This window comes from Seriola dumerili, unplaced genomic scaffold, assembly GCF_002260705.1.
Source record: "Seriola dumerili isolate Sdu_G_001 unplaced genomic scaffold, Sdu_1.0 BDQW01000068.1, whole genome shotgun sequence".
NCBI lineage: Eukaryota > Metazoa > Chordata > Actinopteri > Carangiformes > Carangidae > Seriola > Seriola dumerili.
Window position 1 is genome coordinate 7,716,500 of NW_019174323.1, and position 22,700 is coordinate 7,739,199.

The 22,700-nt window shown below is 41.0% G+C and overlaps 1 protein-coding gene across 3 annotated transcripts in view; it reads left to right on the top strand.

The window, feature by feature from the left end:
* Positions 1-2,658: 2,658 nt before the first annotated feature.
* spock2 (SPARC/osteonectin, cwcv and kazal like domains proteoglycan 2) overlaps positions 2,659-22,700 on the top strand; it is a 40,354-nt gene continuing 20,312 nt past the window's right edge. For 2 of the 3 annotated variants that reach the window (XM_022742909.1, XM_022742912.1), the window contains exons 1-2: positions 2,659-2,929; positions 21,570-21,578. In XM_022742909.1, the coding sequence (XP_022598630.1) occupies positions 2,753-2,929; positions 21,570-21,578 (186 nt within the window). In that variant the 5' untranslated portion in view covers positions 2,659-2,752. The remainder of the gene's footprint in view (positions 2,930-21,569; positions 21,579-22,700) is intronic. The other variant, XM_022742913.1, reaches the window with a different exon arrangement.

Genomic DNA, 22,700 nt, shown 5'->3' on the forward strand with positions numbered 1-22,700 from the left:
TTCTCATCCCTAAAACTTCTGAAGTGATGAACAACTCAAAGCCTCTCATCAACATGTTTTCCATTTGCTGTTGCTGTTCTTGCACATGTAGGATTCCCTCAGGAAACTTCCTCCGCCACAGTCCAGAGAGAGGCTTCCCAATAACATCTCAGTCCTTAAAAGTTAATGATGCAAAGCAGAACGCAGTCCTTAAATGCTTTTGAGCGACCCACTTCAGCGTGTGGCCATTAATCTGCAGCACATTCATCCCGATCATGACATGACAGAGGACGAACTCTTGATTAACACATCATGTCCAGCTTCCCGTGCTGTTGATGTGCACAGCTGGCTGACGCTGCGGGACATCATTCTGCTCTTGCTTCCCCAAATCTGGAGCTCTGCTCACTCAGGAAAGCCTGCATCTGCCAAATCAACTCTTTTGACAGCAGTGTCAGAGTGAGTTCGGCCAGCTAAGCAGCATCACAGGAATGTGATCCTGCCCCTGGCTACTGAGCCTCGACCAATATTGGTAACCTTAAACTAAAATGAATCTTTGCAGAGCGCTGGATTATGTTTATCTTCATGGGGATGAAATACAGAGCGGAGGAAGCGAGAGGGAGAGGGCATAGAGAGTTTAGGGAGCAGCAGGAATAACGTGGGTAGACTTGAAATGATGTGCAGGTATACAGCACAGCTCTAGGTCGCACATTGCTGCAGAAAAAGCCAGAATATATCCCATTTTACCTCTTCAATCCCACAATCCATCTTTACAACATAATTTTGTGCAGGCAAACATTGGTCAAACTATTTTAACCAAGACCTCAAGGTTTCAGTATCAAATAGGCTTATGTCATGCTGATTTTGAGGGAGATATATGGATGCACAAGACATCAAGTGTCTTCCATTGGATGTAGAGCTGAAATTATAGAGTAAAAAATGTCTTATTTTTTAAGTGGTTACTTTGGGTATGATTAATCAGCTCTTTAATCTATGTAGAAAATACAAAAATAATAAATTGCTGAGATGACTTTAAACATACATTAGCATGAAAAGTGATCCTCTAATGTTTGAACTTCCAGACTTATCCCTGAATGAGACAGTACCACCTCTGGGGAAACTCATCATGATATGGCAAACACCAGTTGTATATCCATGTATGTTTAGACCTGTCCTCCTTCTACCTTGAAATAACATTCCCAATGACTTGAAGCAGTAGTTTGACCAAGGCTGACTTACTAACAAGGCAAAGTAACAGCAACTGCCCCATAGGTCCACGCTTATTCTGTCACAACTGTGTTCTGCTAATTTAATTGAAAACTTGCTCTGGAAAATGCTCTGCTAAAGTATGATATCAACTCATGAAGACCTTAAAGGGATATTTCAACATTTAGGGAAAAACGCTTTCTTGTCATAGAGTTACAAGAGAAAGTTGATATCACATATCTGTCTGTTAATTAAATGGCTACAGGCCAAGCCTTCATTTAGCATAAAGCTAAGAGGGAGGGAACCAGCTAACCTGACCCTGTCTGTCTGCACCTCTAAAACTCACAAATTAACACATCGTAACTTGTTGTATCTAGACAAAAAGTATTATGTGACCGTTTATAGACCAATTAATCGATTAATTCAGAAAATCACAGATTAATCCATAATGAAAATAATCATTAGTTGCAGCTATGCTGGTGTTGATTATGGGAAATGGACTTGTGTCACCTATAGTCATGCTTTTATTTCTTATGGTAAAATCATGGTTCTTTCTTTGTACTTTTAAATGAAATGAGACATCAAATAAAAAGATTAAAAAAAGACTTGAGCCTTGAATTTGATGATTTCACTCTATATATGTTGTTAAACTTTAAAACTACTTTAGAGAAAATGTAGCGAGAGTTGGGTTCACATTTCAATGTCGAATTAGCACAAGCTTCAAAAAAAGCACTGATAACCACACAACCATAACAAAGGCTTGTTCCAGGTGCTTGTTTATCTGTAAAAGATTCAGACTTTACCTTACAGACACCTCTGAACTGAGTCAGTCTTATACATTCTCTTTCTGTGCTGCTAATGAATAAATTAAGAATGAAATGGAGCTCATTTTAAGCTAAATTGAACCTCATTTGCCCCGAAGCCACTTGAGAGTCCTTCAGCAACCCTCAGCAGTCTGTGGAGCCCAGTTTGGTCTACACTGCCTTATGGTATTAGCTCAATTGCAGCAATTTCCCTCAACATATTGTTCCAACTTTATTGTTTAATTGAGTCACTAATTTCACTGTCTAATTGTGTTATAGCTGGATCCAGCCAGTCTTGCTGGCATAAATATTAGACAAACACTGGCCTTTTGCCAGCAGCATTTTAATACAATGAATAAAATGTGATTGATCATCAGTACAACAATAAACATCTGTTCCACTTGTATGATTTATTCGCAGTGTGACTATCAGGGTTTCTGAGGGAGTGTGTGTGGGCTCCTTATAAACAGTAAAAAAAAAGCCGAAAAAGACACTGAAATAATGAATCCAAGTAAGCAGAAATAAATGATTAGTGCAGGATTTAATCTCTCCTTTAACTCTTTCCCACCCCTCCCTCCCTCTCCCTCTCCTCCCCTCTCTCTCTCTCACTCTCTCTCATTTCCATTCAGTCTGTTGAAGCAGTAGCAGCAGTAGCGGCAGTCTTGTGTGTGGATCTTTGGCTAGAGGACAGCATCAGCAACAGCAGCAGCAGCAGCAGCAGCAGCAGCGGGAGGAGGATACATCCCAGACCAAACTGCCCGAGCAACATGGTCGTTGCGAGAGTCGTCGCTTGCCTGTCCCTGCTGGTGGGCTTCTCGCTCCAGGTGGACGTGAAAAGTGGCAAAGAGGCAGGAAAAGCCGGGAATTTCATGGAAGACGAGCAATGGCTGTCAACCATCTCCCAGTACAGCCGTAAGATCAAACACTGGAATCGCTTCAGAGACGTGAGTTGTGTATTTAGTGTAATTATACGCGCGTGCTGTCTCTCTCTTATCTTGTCTCGTGCTGGTGTTTGAGATGCTGCTGCCTGTGGAGGTAACGCGGGTTGGTTTGTCAGGTGATTTTGCGCACAGTTAACTGTCGCTCTGAAGTGCAGATAAGCGCAACATTAGCAGTTTGTACACCAGAAATACTTTTTTAAAAAAAGAGGAAATGTAACACTGGATAGTGTGTTCAAAGATCGTAGGTTGCCTATGGATGAATGCGCGTGCGTGTGTATGCGTGTGCTCGCGCCTAATGAAATGTTTGATAGATTCACATTTTCTTTCATTTTTTTGTCAAGGTACCTTATCTTCTGATGATATTTCATGAAGTGACAACCCTTGAATTGGCTGAACGCAGGCCACTATTTTTTACAATGTAATGTTATGATTAAATTGACACTTTTATTTACGGACCTTCTTATATGAGAGTGAATAAAACACAACTCAAAGGAAATCTATGACATTAGCCCAAGTCTCAAAAGCCATTTCCAAGCTCCTTCTGGGTAACTGTGATGCTCCAAACAGTGTCTGTATTCACTGATCAATACTCATTGATCTGCCATATTGCACATAAAATGTAGGACTGGCAGTTAGGAGGTTTCCACAGCTTTCAGACTGAAAAGCCACTCAGCAAGACACCAGTTGTGTATCCTCTAAATCACATATATCAAGGGAACAAACAATTCTTATTCTCATGTGGATCTGTTGTCCAGACTGATTTCTGGGCTGCAAAGGGACAGCTTTGTTTATTCTGTTCAGTCATGCCAGGAGGACTATTCACTAGAGATGGGCAATAAATTCATTTATAAAGTTACAGACAGTATGAATCTCCTACTGACCTGAATTTATTCATATCATGATTAGAGCTGAAATGATTAGTCGATAGACAGAATTAATCCGCAACTATTTTCCAAGCAAAAATGTCAAACATTTACAAGTAGCTTCTCGAATGTCAGCTTTTGTTGCTCTTTGTTATTTTTATTGTTTTCTTTCTTAAAATATGACAGTAAATGTTAAGGACATTGATTGACTTAATTACCTGATAAATCAAGGTTATGCCAAATCCTTCAATTCCAGTTCAGCCACAAAGGAGTTCTGCTCATTAATTTGCAGCATTACCCACAATGGCCTGATATTAACACAGATATTCCAGGAACAGCAACCTCAGTGCAAACAGAATACCAAACTGGTAAGCACTGATCCTGGTCTAACAGGGTGAGACATCCTTTTGTCTCTCATGCCATCAAACTGTTCAAATGCTCAGGAATAAACAGCTGATCTTCAGACTTCTGTTTAATGTTGGCGGTGAATGATAGGGATCTTGTTTTAACCACTGGGGATTGGGTGGGATGATGATGGCTGGCGGTCCACCAGGCTTTATGTCATGCTGACACTGCTCTATTTAGTTTGAAGTGAACTTGTGAGGAGCATTTTAGCATGAATTTCTCCTCTAGGACAGTAAAGTTAAAATTGAGCTGAATGTAACTTTTGCCATCTCATACAGATTCTGGTGCCTCGACATAGGGTATTTGCATCGTGTATCATGCCAGTACTGATCTTGCATATCAGATCTCTAATAGCGAAATCTGTACTGGTATACAATTTTCTTTCATCTCATGGCATGTACTGCCATATCACACAAACCCAGCCTAGTCCAAAAGGAGCTATGTGCACTAATGCACAATTCAGTTACCAGTTTATTACCCAGCTAGAACTAATGCAGGTTAATGCAACCGCCCTGCAATAACTCCTCCCTTCATGAAGGTTATAATGTTGTTGCAACTGTTTTAGAGAGATGTTGATTCAACTTTATGGTCATCTTGGAGCCTGATATTGATGGTGCTGTTGAAATGTATTGTGTTATCCTGAGTGTTATTCTGAGGGCAGACTAATCTACCCTCATTGATATAAATGGGGTGATAGATTTTAAATCCCCCAGCCTTGCCTTTGACTTTCTCCTGTCAGCATCCAAAACACAACCAGGGGATATGTAGGTGATGGGGAGAAAGTGAGTATGGTAAAGGGTCAGGGGGTTATGACGCTGGGTGTGCCACATCGATACAGTTGTGATGGCTCTTTGGTACCAAAAGACAGACAACATGGTGTGAATTAGGATTCTGGCCATCTCTGAGGAGGAGTCTGTTAGCAAGGACTCAGATCCAGGCCTCTAGTTTGACAACCGGACAGTTGTTTGATCTCATTGCTGAGAAATATCACCTCAGAGAGATAGTCTTATCAATGTTGGCCAGACAGTAGCTGCATTACCTTTGACCGTGCTTGGTGGCTTGCAGGAATGTGTCCGACAGGCCTGGTTCCTCGGGGACACAGAACAGCCCTGTTACAGAATTTGTAATTGAATTGCAAATTTGTGCTGTCATGGAAATTTGAATATTATCTTTTCTGGTTTTTGGAGTGATTTACATCCCCTGTCTGATTGGATCACTGCTTGACTGACAGGCAGGGGTGAACAATGTGGGACTGGGCCTTTAGCAGCATATTTCGTACATGTTGACCCCCCCCCCCCCACTGTCCTGAGAAGATTGTTCGAGCTCTCTAGAGGTCGGGTATTAGATGTGTCTTCAATCTATCTGTATTTAGCTTCATATGGAATCTAAATTTGACATGTGCAAATGTTGGAGGAGATCTTGACCTCATTACGTGATTAAAACGTAAAAGATATTGAATGGTACAGCATGGTGGCATGTGCTGTCATTAGTGGCCCACAGCTGATCTAGGGTCAAAAATAATGTAGCATTATTACAGTGAATACTCTATGAAGTTACAGTACCGTGTCTATAGTGCTAAATGAAATAATATAAAACTGAGAAATATTAGATTTTTTTTTTTTTTTTTAAATAAATGACTTAATCATTGTCTCCGTTATAGATTTATTTTGGTTGGTTGATTGATTGAGCAATGTACTATCGTTTGATCACTTCTAGTGTCTGACTTTTCTTTTCTTTTTTTTTTACTTTTTACAACTTTGAGTCCCAGTAGATTAATTAGGCTTTTTCTGCAACTGATAATTACAGAAAGTCTCTTAAATGTCAAAGCGAAAACAAATCTGTTGATCAGTTTCATTAAAGTTTTATTAATCTGCTGTGATTCAAATTGGTTGGGGGGTGGATACTTTTTATAACCACTGTGTGTGTGTGTGTGTGTGTGTGTGTGTGTGTGTGTATGTTTGTAGTCGAATGCATATAGTGGTATTTAGTCAAGACCTCTTCAAAGGTTTAGCGTTGGTATTCAGACAGCAAATTCAAGTAATTAAAGTGAAGTAATTACAACAACATGTTGAAGCTTTTTTGGATTGCTTTACAAATGAAACAGATGTACAAACCAGATGGATAAAATATCAAATAACAAACGATCAAATCACATTTCATTTAAAGGGAGGAAAGGGAAATATAGGCAGCCCTGATGTCACCATGTTGATATGGTCTCATCTTCAAGATTTGATATATTGTTGTTTGGTGGGATTAGTGAAAAACGTACAGTAGCCTCATAACACTTACTACTTCTGTCCAGTCAGCAGTGAGGAAGGTAAATACAACCTTTCATTTAATTACATTTTAAACCTCTCACTTATTTGACACTGGGAAATATGTTTATTTGCTTTCTTACCGAGCCAGATGACTCTGATACCTGTAAACTCAATATTGAGCTAGGGCTAGCATAACTTAACATAACGACTGGAAGCAGAAAATATACTTACCAGTATCCCTAAAGCTCACTAATTAACTTGCATTTCATTTGTTTAATCCGTACCCAAACAGAAGTGTAAAAACAATTTGTGTTTTTCACAGATGAGTTACATGCTGTATTTATTTCTTGGAAAGTAGCCATACTTAGCATATACATGTAAGTGGTATCCATTTTGTCATGTAACTCGCCAAAAAAGAAAATAATCTAACTGTGTTCTTTCATTTTTCATTAGCTATTTTATTTCGCCATGTTGCTCTGGTTTGAAAGAATATCACACAAGATGCTCATGAGCAGCTGCGTGGAGTTGATCCATTGTCAGACAAAATGGTTTTGATTGGAGTTCACCAGCATGGGAAATTTTTGTGCCCTTGCTTAGTCCTGCTTGTCCATGTGAATCTCATCAAAAACTCAAAGGCGATTGTTGAAGCTCAGCACATGAGGTGAGTTGATACTGTAGGGAGACAGACAACCAAATAGGCTTGGTTCTGCTCAGACAGGACTATTCTCTGTTGTACCGGCCAGAGGGATGCAGCATCTGAAATGTGACGGGGTTGTATTTGTTTACTAGCTGTCTTGGCAAACAGGTGGTGTGAAAATGGCAAGCAGGAATATTCATTCTGCATTTAAATAAAGCAGGAAAAAAAAAAATCACCATGTGGGCACACACAGTGATGGCGGTTTGATTGATCTGACTGGTGTTTAAATTGGACCACAGTACATACGATTATCCGGCATGGGGACATAATGAGGAAATGTTGAAAGGCAGAACAATAAGACCAACAGCTGCAGAGGCAGGGGGTGTTGGGATAATCCACAGCAGGTTACAGGGTGTTCTACAAGCACCATTATGACTGGCATCAATGTTGAAGCTGTACTGCAAATGTCGATACATCAAATCTCACACACAATTCACCCAGGCCAAGAGGTTACAAATGCACAGTGCCCAAATTAAGTTTAGGTGTAATTAGCAGATTGCATCGTCATGAAGCTGCTGATCAGTTAAAAAACTCGTTTGACTTCCTTTTTTTTTTTTTTTTTTTTTTTTTTTGTACGATCATAAGCTCCACTTTGCATTCTGGTGTGTTTGGGTGGATCTGCTTAGTGGGAACTCAGGCCGCCGCTCATGTGAACAATACTGTGCTGTTCATTCACGGCCAGATTCTCCCATCTCTCTGAGCAGTGCAAAGAGGGAAGTCATTAAGGAGCTGTGGAGCCTTTCAGCCAACCACAGAGGGCTGTTTAAGGTTTGCACCTGCTACACTGCCAGCTACATTTTTAATGAGGGAAAATTTCTACATCTTTTTCAGGTAAATGGTTCCTCCGCTCCTTTGGTTGTTAAGATTAGCACAGAGTGAGGCAAAAATACGAGTGACCATTAGCCTTATTGGTGCTTACAATTTAATTTGATTTAGGACATTGATAAATGCAATAATTAGATAACAATGAGTGGTTCTTTAACTTTACCCAAACCTCTCAGTGCGCTTAAATCTATATCCTCAATATTCATGAAGGGATATCTGAAGAAAGGGAGAACCAGAAAATAATTGTAATGTTTTATATACAGTACGTGAGCTTCAGGGCTGCAACTGTTGTTTATTTTCATCATTATTAATCTATTGATTATTTTTTAAATTATAAAATGTCAAAAAATAGTGACAAATACCTATCTCAGGTTTCCAAACCATAAAGTGGCATTTATAGCAGCAACAATTAGTTCATTAATCCATTAGTCAATTGAGAGAATAACAATCAAGTAATTATTTTGATAATCGACTAATCGTTTAAATCATTTTCCAAGCCTATCATTTGTCATGGATTTCTGCTTTCCAGTGTTTTATTTCATTGCAAACTGAATATCACTGGATCTTTGGCTGTAGGCCAGACGAAACAAAACATTTGATTAATGCAAGAGGCATTTTTCAGTATTTTCTGACAATTTATAAACCAAACGATTAGTTAATTAACCAATTAATGCAGAAATTAATCATCAGATTAATCCACAATAATTGTTATTGCAGCTTTGTTTTAATTGCTTGTTTAGTCCAAATAAGACTAACTTAAGAGTTTGCAACTATGTTAGCGTCTCTGTGAGGCTGTATAGGCACAGCTGTGCTACAGGCTAAAGGCGCTCAGGAGTACACTGTGAACATGCTGATGCTTAAGGCACAATGTTTATATGTACCAGAACAGCTGAGGCTGATGGAAGGGTAACTGGTTTTGCAGGTATTTGGAGCTGATGTTGGTGCTAGATGAAAAGTCAAGGGGTCATCAAAAGTCATTACAATTCATCCTTAGGGGGGCATGCATGTCTGGGCCAAATGTAACAACAGTCCATCCGAGATGAAACGTTTGCCATTGTGAGCATGTTAGCATGGTGATATTAGCATTTAGCCTAGAGTAGAGTACTTCACATAGCTGTAAGCGTGGCTGTAGACTTGTTTCAAATGTAAAATGTCAAAAACTACTTAAAAAATGCCCATTACGTGATTTCAGAGTTGAGGGTAACATCTTTAAATTGTGTGTTTTTTCCCCCCAAAAAAGTCAAAAATACAAAGACTTTTGATACAGCGCAGAAAAGAACACCTAATCCTCACATGTAAGATGCTGGTATCAGAGAATGTTTGCCATTTGTGTTTGGCTTGAAACAATTGAAAATGATCTTGACTATTAAAATTCATAACATTTCATCACTCAGTGACATATAAGCACTTTATTTGCCAACACATACATAAGGACAAAAAGCCTGCTGGATGAAGTAATTGAGCAATAATAAGCAACCTGATTATTCATCCAAACATGGATCAGAGTCATTACTGTTGCTGTTAGTGAAATGATGGCGATGACCCGGTCACTGATCCTACATCAGCTCGGCTCCTCTGTGAGAACTCTTTGATAAATGTAAGACCAGGGTTCACTCTGTTTTTCTGCAGCTGAGTAGCGAACGTGATGCTCTTGCATCCTAAGTGACACTGAGCTCCCTTACCTAGCTCAAAGTCATACTGCCTGCTGTGGCTTTTTCTGGTCCTGTCATCAACCTCAACCATTTATTAACCTCCCACAGGATTTATGCTCCAGCGCTAACAGCCAGTGTAATTACGGATATGAAAAATTAGAAAAATTAGGGTATGAGGAGAGTATGCAGTTGTAGAAAATATGAAAATGAGGCCTATTTCCAATTAAAAGTGGCAGTGCGGGGGTTGAAAATGAAGACGAGAGAAACCATAACAGTTAAATGAGCTATTAGTTATCTGTATTTCTGCGGCTGTGAGAATCTGAAGATCAGCCTATCAAATCAACTATCTGTTGAGATCTGCTCGTTGCACACTAATGAGATCAAAATGGCAGAAGTGGTGGAAAGAGACGCTTTCTTGCTTCTTGTCATTACCATGTATGTCTTTCACTGGAGGTGAATGTCGAGGGGGATTTACTGCGAGTATTTGGGCTGCTCAGATACGATTCACAGTGGAAACATAGAAGAAAGGGGATCCTGCTGGCTTCCCAACACAAGCGTGGGTGACTCTTAATTGAGTGGAGAGGCTGTTTTGTGTTGTTGCTCCTGTGGAAAAGCTGGATAGCAATTTATGCTCTACAAAAAAAAAAAAAAGAAGCAAAGGAAACACAGAGAGAAGCTCAACGACTGCCTTCAACAGCAGGATAGCTTTTTCATAAGCAAAGCCGTGTTCCACAGCCCACAGATTGTCCAAATATACAGAATCTCTTTCCTTCTTCTACCACGGCAGAGTACGAGGAGACCACTTATTGTGATAGGACAGTACATGTAGATTAATGTGTTTCATAACGGAGCCTGGCTGCACCTACTACATCAGTGTATTAACACACACCAGCAGCAATGTGAGTTGCTGAAATGTCGAGCTGAATAATTAGCTGTTCCAAGGTTCTTCTTCTGGCTCTATTGTTCATGCATTATTTATAGTGGCATCTGCCTGAGAGTTGTCTCTGTACTGGTGAAGCTCCTCTATGCCTTGCTGCAGGCAGAGTGATAAATGCTGCCACTCTGCTTGTGTGTCTGTCTTCATTCATGGCTGGCATGACGGCACAGCCAAGACTCAAATGATCATACAGCTTTTTAACAAACGAACTTAACTATATAATCACTGAGTTTATGAGTGGATAATGGAAACTTATACGGTTGAGTTCCTATTGTTTAACTTCTGCCAGTGTGGTTGCAAGACTTTCTGGGCTCCAAGATTAGACAAATGTAAAAATAGACAGTTGGATATAATTACATAAAAGTAAAAGAACTAAAACAACAACAATAGTCAGAATCTACAGCCATGTTAGCAGCTCTGTGGGGCTGTACTTAGCACAGTGGTTCTTTGAGCTAAATGCTAAGGTCAGTATGCTATCATGCTCACAGTGATGATTGACATCAGCTAATAAGCACTAAACACAAAGTACCGCTTGAGCGGGTCTTGTATTTCAACCAAAGTATTGGACAAATTTATTTAACTGATGATGGCACTAGATGAACATTTACACCAAATTTTATACCAAACCATCTAATAGTTGTAGAGACATTTCACACGAAATCACAGCGCGAGAGGAAAAGTCAGGGGACCATTAAAGTTAGAAAGGTTCATCCTCAGTTGACCATAGAAGACTGTGGCGGACCAAGCAAACCACTAACCGACATTACCATCCCTTGCACCATGCTGCTAGCATGGCTAAAAAGCGAAAAGAGAAACACATAAAATGACATAGAGAAACATAAAATGTCGTAAAAATAAAAGGATTAAAAAAAAAAAATTGAATTAAAATAGGAAACTGGCTCAAAAAGACAAAAACATCCTGTTTATATTAGTAAAAGTAGTTGATGTGAGAGGCTCTGTTTAATGCTATCCTTTGGATCATTTGTTTTATGCCTGAAGAGATAATTGACCCCTATTGGCATTCCTAATAAGTGAGATTTTGTATACATTTTCTGAAGTATATTAGATGTATTTTGAGTTGTGAGTTGGTTATAGGTTCCAGTCTGAAGAGGCTCTGCATAGACCTATATTAGTCAGATAATGTTAGGTATGGGAAGAGATAATTGACCTTTCTTGTCATCCCTGGTTAGATTTAGATTTACTAAATCAGGCTGAGGCTCTTCCCTTAGAAACATATTTTACAAACTGGTGAAATAAAATCTAATATCTGTAACGGACTTGACAATAAGAATTCCACCTGTATTTATTGACACTTGGAAATTCAAATGCCACTCAACTACAATGACGTCCCTATCTGTTTATCTGGAATGACCTTTATTGTTATCGCTCACAGACGCGAGGCTGAAGCCCGTTTACTCTTCACTGGGTAAACAAATGGCTTCACCTGCTGAAATCTCTCTCCAGAAAAGGTGCAGTCATGGGACTTATTATTTGAATGGAAAATATTAAACCCGGGAAAAAAGGCCTACAAACATAGGAGTGCATACATTAGCTAGGTGGAAATATATTGAGGCTGCAGAAAAGGGCTGTCTTGAATATATTCAGGTCTGCCTCCGGTGTTTTTGTATTTTTGATAGATGTGTGTATGTGGCCGCCATTATTGTTATGAATTATCTTGGACCGAGCTGCACTAAAACACATGGTCTGAGCAAACACAATCATGTCGCTTATGTTCAGTAACAATAGGTGTAATAATACAAGGTGCACAGGTTCAACCTGGCATTGATATATTCCTTGCTTTAGGCCACAAATCACTCACTGTTGAAACAGCAGGGCAAGTACTGTACAATTAGGCCAGGGAGCTACAAAAACTTCGAGGACATGCTCTTGCCTGGGGAGAATCAGCCTCTTTTACTGTCTTCTGGATGTTTGATTTAAATGTTGGACAAGACGAGCACCTGTTCGTCTTTGGCCCGACTGTCCCAGAGCTGCATATGAAGGAGCAGGGAGAGCTGAGCCTTGTCTCTGTATTAGCGGTCGGAGCGAGAGGGAGGTGTCAAGGGCACGCTTGGAAGGGACTGTGATCCTGTCTGTGTACAAGCTGTATTTAGTATGTGTGGCATGCAGTGGATATATTTGTTTGTGTGTGCGTATGTGTAGGAGAGAGACAGAGACTGTTAATTTGTCGAGTTGGCAGGATAATGGATACACACTACAAAGTCATATTGAAATGACCTTAATCAAGCAAATCGTATAGCAGGGATAGGGCGCAGAGCTAAAGCGCTAATAGCTTTTTTCTCAGTTGAAAGAACCCGACAGAATCTCATTTATGCATGATGTAGTCCTTCCTAAAGCCATAACGTGACATCTCAATGTGGCTCCCTGTTTTACTGTAATATCCTGCTGCCATTGCAGGAGATTAGCATTATCAGCAGCCACAACAACCCAATTTGTTCTCATTGCCATGGCAGACGGGGGGAATTAAATGTAATCAGCCAGCTAGCATATTTAACTTAGCTACCCCTGTGAGCTGTCTCATTCAGATCCCTGCGGCATCTCAACTGGGATGGTTATCATCATTATCTTCTCTTAACTATGCTGCTGGTTTCTAAACTCATGTGTCTGACAGTTGTAAAAGAGCTCTGTAGCTTCAACGGACTTGCTATTGGAGACTAATTAATTTAAATAACAGGCGTAGCTCTTAAAAATGTGGAAACTGCAAAAAACATAATATTCATAGCACAAACAGACAGTGGTAAAATGATATTGTAATCACAATTTTTGGAGGTTTGCTGAACACGCATGCTGACAGCGCACTGCACTATGCTCAAACGATTGCACAGCTTTTCAGTACAACAAAAATCTTCATGCAGATTTTTTGGTCACTGAGCAGATCAGTCTGGTGAAAGGAAAGATTTTTTCTTATTGTCAGCGAATGCCATAAAAAGACCAAAACCAACAATACTTTGTGACTTCTCTATCCTGTCTGTAGCACTTAACTCCAAACCCACTGGTTTCCACTGAAGACATTCATCTTTAAAACGGGTCACAAATATACTCACATGCATACTTCCAGTCATAAAAAAAAGCTTAGTTATTTCTTCAAACAGCTGGGTACTGTAGATTATAGTAACTGGAGTTAATATTGCATTTGTTGGGGACTATTTCCAGCTGTGCATTAATACACATTTGGATCTCTACCGAGAATTTACAGCAGCAGGATGGTGTTTGTTAGCCTGGTCGCAGACCTCTGAGTCATGGCCCTCATGTGCGATTTGTTCAGCCATTCACAGATAGGTCCAGTGCTGTGCTCATTGTTGGTCATTTTCACTGGCTGGAGAAACAATTTACCATCAGAGCTTGTAGATGAAATGAAGCCTTTGGACAGTCATCTGCATAACTACCTAGCTGCATCCATGAAAAATAGCATCTGGAGAATGGACAAAAAAATGGCGACAAGCGTGGATAAGATGTAAATCAACTTTTCTTTAACTGGCACATTTCCTGGATTGTCATGAAAAATGTTCACTAAAATGAAAAACAAACAAAACAAACCATTCGAGCTCATTTTTAAAGAAAGTCCTACCCACTGACCTCCCGCGACATAACCTTGTATGAAACAACAACAAATATAAAGTCAATCAGAAAAGAAGTGGTTTAATATATGATGGACTTTGGACTAAAGAAACTATTTCAACCAAGTGGCATCAAAGCACTGAATACATGATGTAAAGAAATACTGTATTTAAAGGAACTTTTTGTAAATCACCGCCACCTGCTCCCGGCAAGAAACCACATTCAGAGGCAGAGAAAACTTACAAATAGCTGTAACAGCCCCTTTAATGATTATGAGGATAATACACCTCATTTATGTATTCTGCTTCTTGACATTTACCACTACTGCTACCACTACTTGAATACCAATAAAAGCTGTGCAATGAAGTCAATTTACAAAACAAGTTACAACAATACCTTAATACATGCAAATACATTACACACACATGATGCTTTACTTGTGCATGGGATTGGCTTTTTCCTTCTTGCTGTTTTTACACAGTTTATGAAGAGAAGCAGATGTGAATCTGCTCCTCAAAATGTCTTTTTTTTTTTTTTTTAAGTATATTTTTTTGGGCTTGTATGCCTTTATTCGATAGCACACAGTAGAGAGAGAGGAAATGGGGAGGCAGAGAGAGGGGGAATGACATGCAGTAAAGGGCCGTCCGATGCGGGACTCGAACCGGGGCCAACTGCAGCGAAGACTGTAGCCTCTACACGTGTGGCACCTGCTTAGACCACTATGCCACACAATGCCCAAAATGTCTTTTTAATCTCTGAATATTTCTAAATCATTCACAACTCTGTAATAACCACGTCATGAAGATAGCTTTTATTTTTTTAAGTAGCAAAACCTGCAAGGCTTCTTTTATTCTCCCGGGACACAAAGTCAGTCTATTGGAGTGGAATTTATTTTCTTAGCCTCCACCACATTCGATATTGATTTAAGTTTCCTGAGTTAGATAAATATGCCAACAACAAACAAGAGTCAAGCTTATTCTCTTATTTATGTATGCTGATAAGTGTTTGCGCTTACAGATCAATATTGATGAGTCTAGCTACTACAAAGTGAAAATAGAAAATTGGCATCAGGTATTTTTTTCTTTGTTTCTGTGGAGCCAAATGCTTCAGCTTGTCTTATTATGTTTTTTTTTTCTCTACTAATATTGTATGCAGAAGCAGCATGGCTCAGCACAGTAAAGGAGGCCTGCATAAGCTGCGAGCTCCCTGGGGCATCTGTGCAGAGCTCAACCTGAAGGCTGGCCTCTTCTCTTTCTGCTTCTTTGTTTTGCAAATGGGTGGTGGTGGTGGTGGGGGGGTAACATGCTGCAGAGACTCAGACGTTCCAGGGTTCTGCTTGGCTCAGCAGCGGGGTCCAACAGAATCCATCTTTCTGCATCCGCTCCGTCCTCCTCGTCTCCAATTACTGCATCTCTCAGAGCATGCAATGCCTTGATTCAACTACGGAGTCTGCCACAGGAAAAGTGAGCCTGGCTACTGTTTCATGTGCCGCTTCATCAGGGATTTGGAGACCACAGCTAAAGGGCTCCTGAGAATGGAAAAGGTTCATTTCTGTGATGCAACTTCTTGAAATGTAGTCTAATTAGCCGATGGCAGCAGCTCCAAAAAAAGCCTCTCATCAGAAGGTCTTAATGTTTTAAGACTCTTATCTCAGGTTGAAAAGAGCGTCTTTTATTCTAACTTCATGTAAACCAGCCTGTGACTTGATAGAAAATGTTAGTTGCCGGTTTGTTAAATCATCTGCATTCGTGGGCAAGACCTACAATCCCCATTCAGCCTGATTGTTTCTGCATTTGAGCGCAGTGCAAATGTTTCAGATGGATGCACGCTTGACAGTTGGCTACTTTGTGGCTCAGGAAGAGAGACGTGCCCTTCAGTGTGCAGAGATGGCTGCAGATTGTGCTCCGTACTGTACTGCATTGCAGGCAGGCGTCTTACCTTGTGAAACAACATGCGTCCTTCGCCTGCAGGCCCCCGAGCAATCCGGCTCAGATGATCAATTTGATCCAGCTCTGTGTTGCTGGGCTGCGACTTAATCCCATAATGCTCTGGTGTTTTGTTGCAATCGAGACGCCCCCCGTTTTTCTCTGTGGGTTTCTTATTTTATCTTTGGAGTGTGATGAAAATTCTCATGCTTTCATATGTATACGGCATGTAATCAAACTTAAACAGTCTGTAACACAACCATAGATCATGTTAATGTCTGTCAGAGCGAATATGGTGCAGAAATCTTAGACCTGTCACGCTTCACTGAGAGTAAACTGAGGAATTGTTTCTTTATACAGGCACAGCAACCACATAAGTTTGAATGTAGAGATGTGAAAATATATCCTTAATTGTTTCTGTGTGTGATTTCTGCCTCATGTGCAAGTGAAAATGTAATGTTTTGCCACTCTAAAGCCAGTGTACCCAGGCCCAAAGACACACAGTGTCGTTTTGGAACACTAATGCATTTCTAAGTGGTTCAATCTGTGGTGGGTCTGCGCCATTAGTGTCTCTCCCATCTCTCCGTCGTTTTCAAAGGCGGCGGGGTACAAACAGAGCGAGACATTACCTCCACCACTCAGGCCCCAGCATGCTGAATCGGGGCGCCATAATGACCCGGCAAAGGCAAGATGGTATCCCGCTGCTCCCTGGTAACTACAGAGAGACGGAGGGTGGAATGTAGATTCACGACAGCCTCTGCCTGTGTGCCCTTTTGCAGCGATTTAAAGTAAGGAGACGTAGCTAATTCGGCTACATTAATCAGGGAAAAGCACATTACTGTGCAAATGACCGTGGGGAATGATGATCTGACAGTGTCCTGCCAGTCTGAGAGACAGATACACCTCGGTGATCTGATAGGATGACACGGCCACGGCCCAGGGCGGAGCAATCAGCTGAGGAAAGCCTCTCGCAGGTCTCCGTTCATTACAGACATGACCCGGATCACCAGTCCATCCATCAGCCTGAGTTTATCCAGTCACCGCCAGAGTAAATGACTTCATGAAGCTGGCTAAATAACAACTGGAGGATAGTCCAGATCATCACTTAACCTCTAACTTATATCTTGCTGCTTAAGTTATATCTTTACTGCAAATATCATCTTCAGAATATCAATAAGGACTATTGCGGAGGATGAAGCACACAGTTATTGCCCTGACAGAGAGGGATTTCATTGGAGACACAGAGCCTCTGAACTTAAACTCTGGAAATGTGTGTGAGTTCAGGAATGTTGGTTTTTTGCTGTTGGGAATGATTAGAAATCTGTTATGAAAGAAGCTTGGTAAGGATTGGGTGAAATCTGTCATGTAGGAGGAGTAGTGAAAAACAATGTTTAACACCAAATGTAATGGCGCGAAAATCAATGACTTAGCTGGATTGGATTACTTTTGAACCAACTGATTTAGGGAATAGAAATTAGCTTCCACACCTGACAATTCAGGAGATTTGGTGAACATAAAGTTGTTATCAGTGGCCACATGCTGCACTTGTCCATCTAGTGGCCTAAATTTCCACCAAATTTCACTTAAATCTGTTAAAATGTTGGGAAAAAACACTCAAACTCTTCTTTTCTTTCATGTGGTCTTTGCACTGATTAAACAGATGAGATATAATGTGTTAATTAGTAGTTTAGGGGAAACAGTTCACCTGGCTTTATCCAATGGTAACTAAATCCACCCACCCAAACCCACCAACAATTTGCCTTTGGACAGAGCAAGGCTAGCTGTGTCCCCCCGTTTCCAGTGTTTGTGCTAAGCTAAGCTAACCAGCTGCTGCAGCCACGAGAATGGTATTGATCTTTCTGCCAGAAAGTGAATAAGCGTATTTCCCAAAAATATCTAACTGTTCCTTTAAGGCAGAAAAACCTGTTCATTGGAGCAGGCTGTTTGGAGACAGTATCTGCAGATAAAGAATCAGTCGCCAACAAAATATGATCTTTCTGAATTAGATAAGGAAATATGATGTTCTGTGGTCAGAGAGGAGCTCATCCTCCTCTCAGCTGTAGATGAGATGAGAGATATATAATATCTGCATGTGTACAGGGTTGTGTGTGGAGGTGTTGAGGTCTGTCAAATGTACCCTAGTTGATTTCAAATGTTTCCAGTACATTCTCTACAGCAGACAAGGGTTGAAAACATTTGTGTGTATATATATCTGTGTCTGTGTGTGCGTGCATGTGTGTGTGTGTGTGTGTGTGTGTGTGTCTGTGTGTCTGTGTCTGTTGAAGTTTAGGATGCTGTGTATATGTAAGTGTCCTTTAGCACCCAGGCTGTACCGACCCTGTCACATTACAGGGACAGATGAGCTGCAGTGATGGAGCAGGCGGGCCGCGTGCACGTGATGGATCATTGCAGCAGGGCGAGGAGATGCAGATTTTCACTGTGACATTTCTTTTACTCTGGGAGCATTTCTCCGGCGAGCTGAAGTGAGGTCGTGCTCCGGCAGCTCTCGGTTTGAACACTTGCAGCCTGCGAGCTTCTCTCCTCAGCATTTCTGCTTGAGGTTTTTTTTCTTTCCAGTCTGCTCTTCGGAGATGGATACTCCCTTCGTTTTTAGATTACTGCTTAGTTTGTATTCCACGTCGGAGGTGCCAAGGATGCAGGGCGTCGCTTGTGAATTGCACTTGACCTCTAACACTTAAGCTGTGGATAAACACGTGTAAACATTACAGATGGCTCAACAGTACTTTTTCAGATACAAATTACACAAAACTGAGTATCTGCTAATACTGATACTAATCCAGTACTCATTTCTTCTTCTTCTTCTTCTTCTTCTTCTTCTTCTTCTTCTTCTTCTTCTTCTTCTTCTTCTTCTAAGCGCTTCATTAGCCACCATCTCCACTAAAAATGTGATGCATATATTTTAACAAATCACATAAGTTAATGTTGAAATGACTCAGTACTAGCATCAGATGTGTGTTCAAACTCTAAACACATTTTCCAAGGCATTTTCTAAGTTGCTTGGACAGATATGAGAGCACCAATTCAGAGGAGAATTGTTGTCTGCGAGAGACAAGGCTTTGTATTAAGACGTTTTCAAACGTGGATAGCGGCTGGTCATCCATCAAAATAAATCGCATGATTTTCTCGGTCTGTTAGCTTTTGCTTGTTGCTGTCTGGAGGGAGTTTCTAACACTTCCACAGACACCTTCCGACAATGTGTTCCAGCAAAACTTTTCTTGTTGACACATTTATTTCTTATTTTCCATAACAACAGTCTCTGTCAGTCGCACTGTAGAGGCCATATGCAGATACTGGGGAAGGCTCAAATTAAAAAGTTATCTCTGAGCAAAATCGGAGGTTTTGCAGAACTGTTCTGTTGATGTTCTTAAAAAAATGTTTAATTTTATTGCTTTTCATATTTTACTCTGATATCCAATCCAGTGTTTCTGCTGCTGCAGTATCAGACCAATACTGAGTAATGCACTAAAGCATTACTGGCTAAAGCTCGCATATGCAAACAGCATACCAATTTCCTCACTAAGAATCTAGACATGCAGTGAAACCGTCAGAAGTTCAGTTCCCCCTCGTGGCTGTCGTGCAGAGCCGGGATGTACACTCGAGACAGGGTGCGCATGGGTGACGTCGGGGTTGGGTGGTTCAGGGGTTATCGACGGTATTTATGTCACTGAGCAGACAGGGGTTCGGTCGAGGTGAGATAGACGTTAACTCAGAGGAGCGCAGTCAGGCTTGTGGCCAAATGCTGTCAGCCTAATACCAGCGAGCGGTCCGGGAGGAGCAGTCGCAGCATCTGGATAGTCAAGCTCCATTAGCCTCCTGGCTCTGTTTTACACCGGCTGCATTACAGCCTTGTTGACAAATGGCAGAAGAGGTGGTGTGTGCGATATGAATCACCTAACTCAGGGGACCTCCACCATGAATATCATACCCCCTTGCTCCCTGATCTTTCCCTCCTTCCCTCGCTCTCCCTTTCCTGGGTCTTGCTGCTGTGAAGTGTAGCAGTAGCCTGGCTTGGATTCAGTGGGACAGCACTAGTTCTCAACCTTGGTGAAGGACTAAATGGAGCCTCAGTCTGCTGTCCTTGCTGTCACACTGCTGCTGGGAGAAGATAAGCACTCCAGGCTTTAGGACACGCTGTAGGGCCCCCTTCGGTCCCTGCAGCTCTGTGAGCTGAGTAGTTGCAGAGGCGCTGCGAATAACGAATTAAGAAATCGTTACATGTGACGCGTGACATGCTTGAGTCGTATCTTGGATGACATTCAGTGTAATAGCTGTAACCTTTAAAACGCCATGTAAAGATGCACTTCAGAAGAGAGTGCAGTTGAAGTTTTCATTTCATTCGACATATTTAAAGTTTCTTCTTCTTCTTCTTCTTCTTCTCACACGACTCATCACAGACATCCAGGCGATTTGGAATATTTTTTTTTAAGATAACAAACAGTGATAGTGCCCCTCGTGTATGTAGCACTTGGACATTTTCATTGCTATAGAGAAAATATTTACCTCAAAGAAACAGTCTCTGTGGAGAAATCTAGAGTCCTGCTGTGGCCTGGTGATGAATTCCGGCTTTAGCCTTTTAAAGCCTTGTGCTGGCTATTTTGGCTTGTCCTTCTGTGGCCTGTAAATTGCTCATAGTGATATATGAAGATGCTGTCACTGCACTGTTAAGTAGACAGGTATGGCCCTGTGTGTGTGTGTGTGTGTGTGTGTGTGTGTGTTAGAATTAGGTTTATTTACTGGGTTGAGTTGCTGAAATAAACCATGCAGTGCTATATTTCTCTCAAACACACCGGAGCATTGAATGATGACACACACAGGGAGAGGCTGTGTGGTGGGTATTGATGTGTAATGCCCTTGGACCGAAGCCAAGACGGTGAAATGGAATGAAAGGAAAGTAGTCACTCTCCTGTTAACTCAAGGTTGTACTTTACAGGAGCTATATCTGTCTGTGTTGTCAGTGCTACGCTTAGTAAATGCGCTCTATGTGACTGCTGCTGCAACTATAAAAAAAACCATCTAAATCACATCTGCCTGTTGACTTTGAAGATTCCCACCAATTTGCCTGTATTTTTCCAAAGCTGATGCGGTATGTCATGGCTCATCCACAACTTCTGAGCTAGCGGGAGGCTGGCGTTTGGCACTCGCTTGTAAACACAGCCAGAGAATGAGTCCTTAGTGATCGGGACCCCTGCCAGCTCATAGAAGTGGCAGCTGATCATCCTCGGTTAATAGGCGCCCATAATCCTCTGTGACTGTCTTATGTTGTCCCCCGAGAGGAGCGAGACTAAGGCATGTATTTGCAATCAGCGCGCATTAAGGGCTGACAGTTTAACTGCTGCCATAACTGTAATAAACCAACCCACTGTTTGCATGCTGAATGGAAGCAAAATGAAAACTGTGAAGTGTTTTTATTTATTTATTTATTTTTTATCTCTAACAATGGCTCTCCCTGTCTTTCTCCCCCACGGCTGCTTGTCATTGCCACAGGAAGTCGAGGTTAGTGTCTCTTTTGTTGTGTACAAAGCACTGTCTGTCTTCACTTTGACGTCTGTTTCACGATGTAGGTGTCACCTGCCTGATGAGTAAGAGCTCATCTTGTCTAAAGAACAAAAAAATCCAATACAGTACAGCAATATTGCACCATAAAGACAAAAGAATTAGAAACAATAACATGTAAAACGGAAATAACAGCTTCCTAGAAAATAAGTAAGTATCAATAACAATAACAGAATGTGTGGTACGGTTGATCAGTGGAAATTCTCCTTTTATTTCTTCTTCTTTTATTCTTCTTTTTAGACACTCAACGATCAATTCATTGTAGAAAAAACAAGTGTGAACACAAAAACTATCCCTTCAACTCCTCACCCCGTGCACAGTATTTAAGATGCCTTCGGCTATACTTGTTCGGCTTAACTTTGAGAGCTCAGTCTTCGTGTCCCCTGAGCAGAATAAGACCAAGCGAAACTGAACAGACCTGATCCTCGGGGTCCTCTCTGGGCCTCGTGCCGAGTAGTAACCGCTTTATAGTTGATCCTCTCGGTCCTGACACATAGAGAAATGGGTCAGAATGGATACAGCGGAGGGAGGCTGATTTTTTATTATCGTTCCAGCGCAGTGCCGCCGGGGACACAATCTAAAAACCAGAGTTAGTTTGCAAATATTCCCTCTGCAACCGCGTGGGAGCGAAGATAGTCCAAGTTCTTTTATGAGATACATTTAAGCTTTTCAGAGCCTTGCTGTGGTTGTTTACTTAATGTTAGAAGGTGCATTTACAACAACAACCACAATAGTCATAAAAGGGAATATGATAAGAGCTTCAAAGAGTTTGATATAAAGATAAGTAAATATGTCAAAAAGTTGACATTACTGAGTCGGACCTTGGAAACAACAATGGACAAAACAATCTAAACTCAAGGTCCTCTTACTCGCCTTTGACTGTGACATTGTCTTCATGTGTCACAGATCTGTAGATGTTCAAACTCTTCATGATCGCAATGATTTAATCGGCTGATGAAGATCATGTGATAAGGTTGAAAGCTCCAGAACAAGCAAATAAGTGGAACTTGACTTTGTTTTGTGAACATTATCATTGTTTTCTGCTAAAACCATAAAGGAACA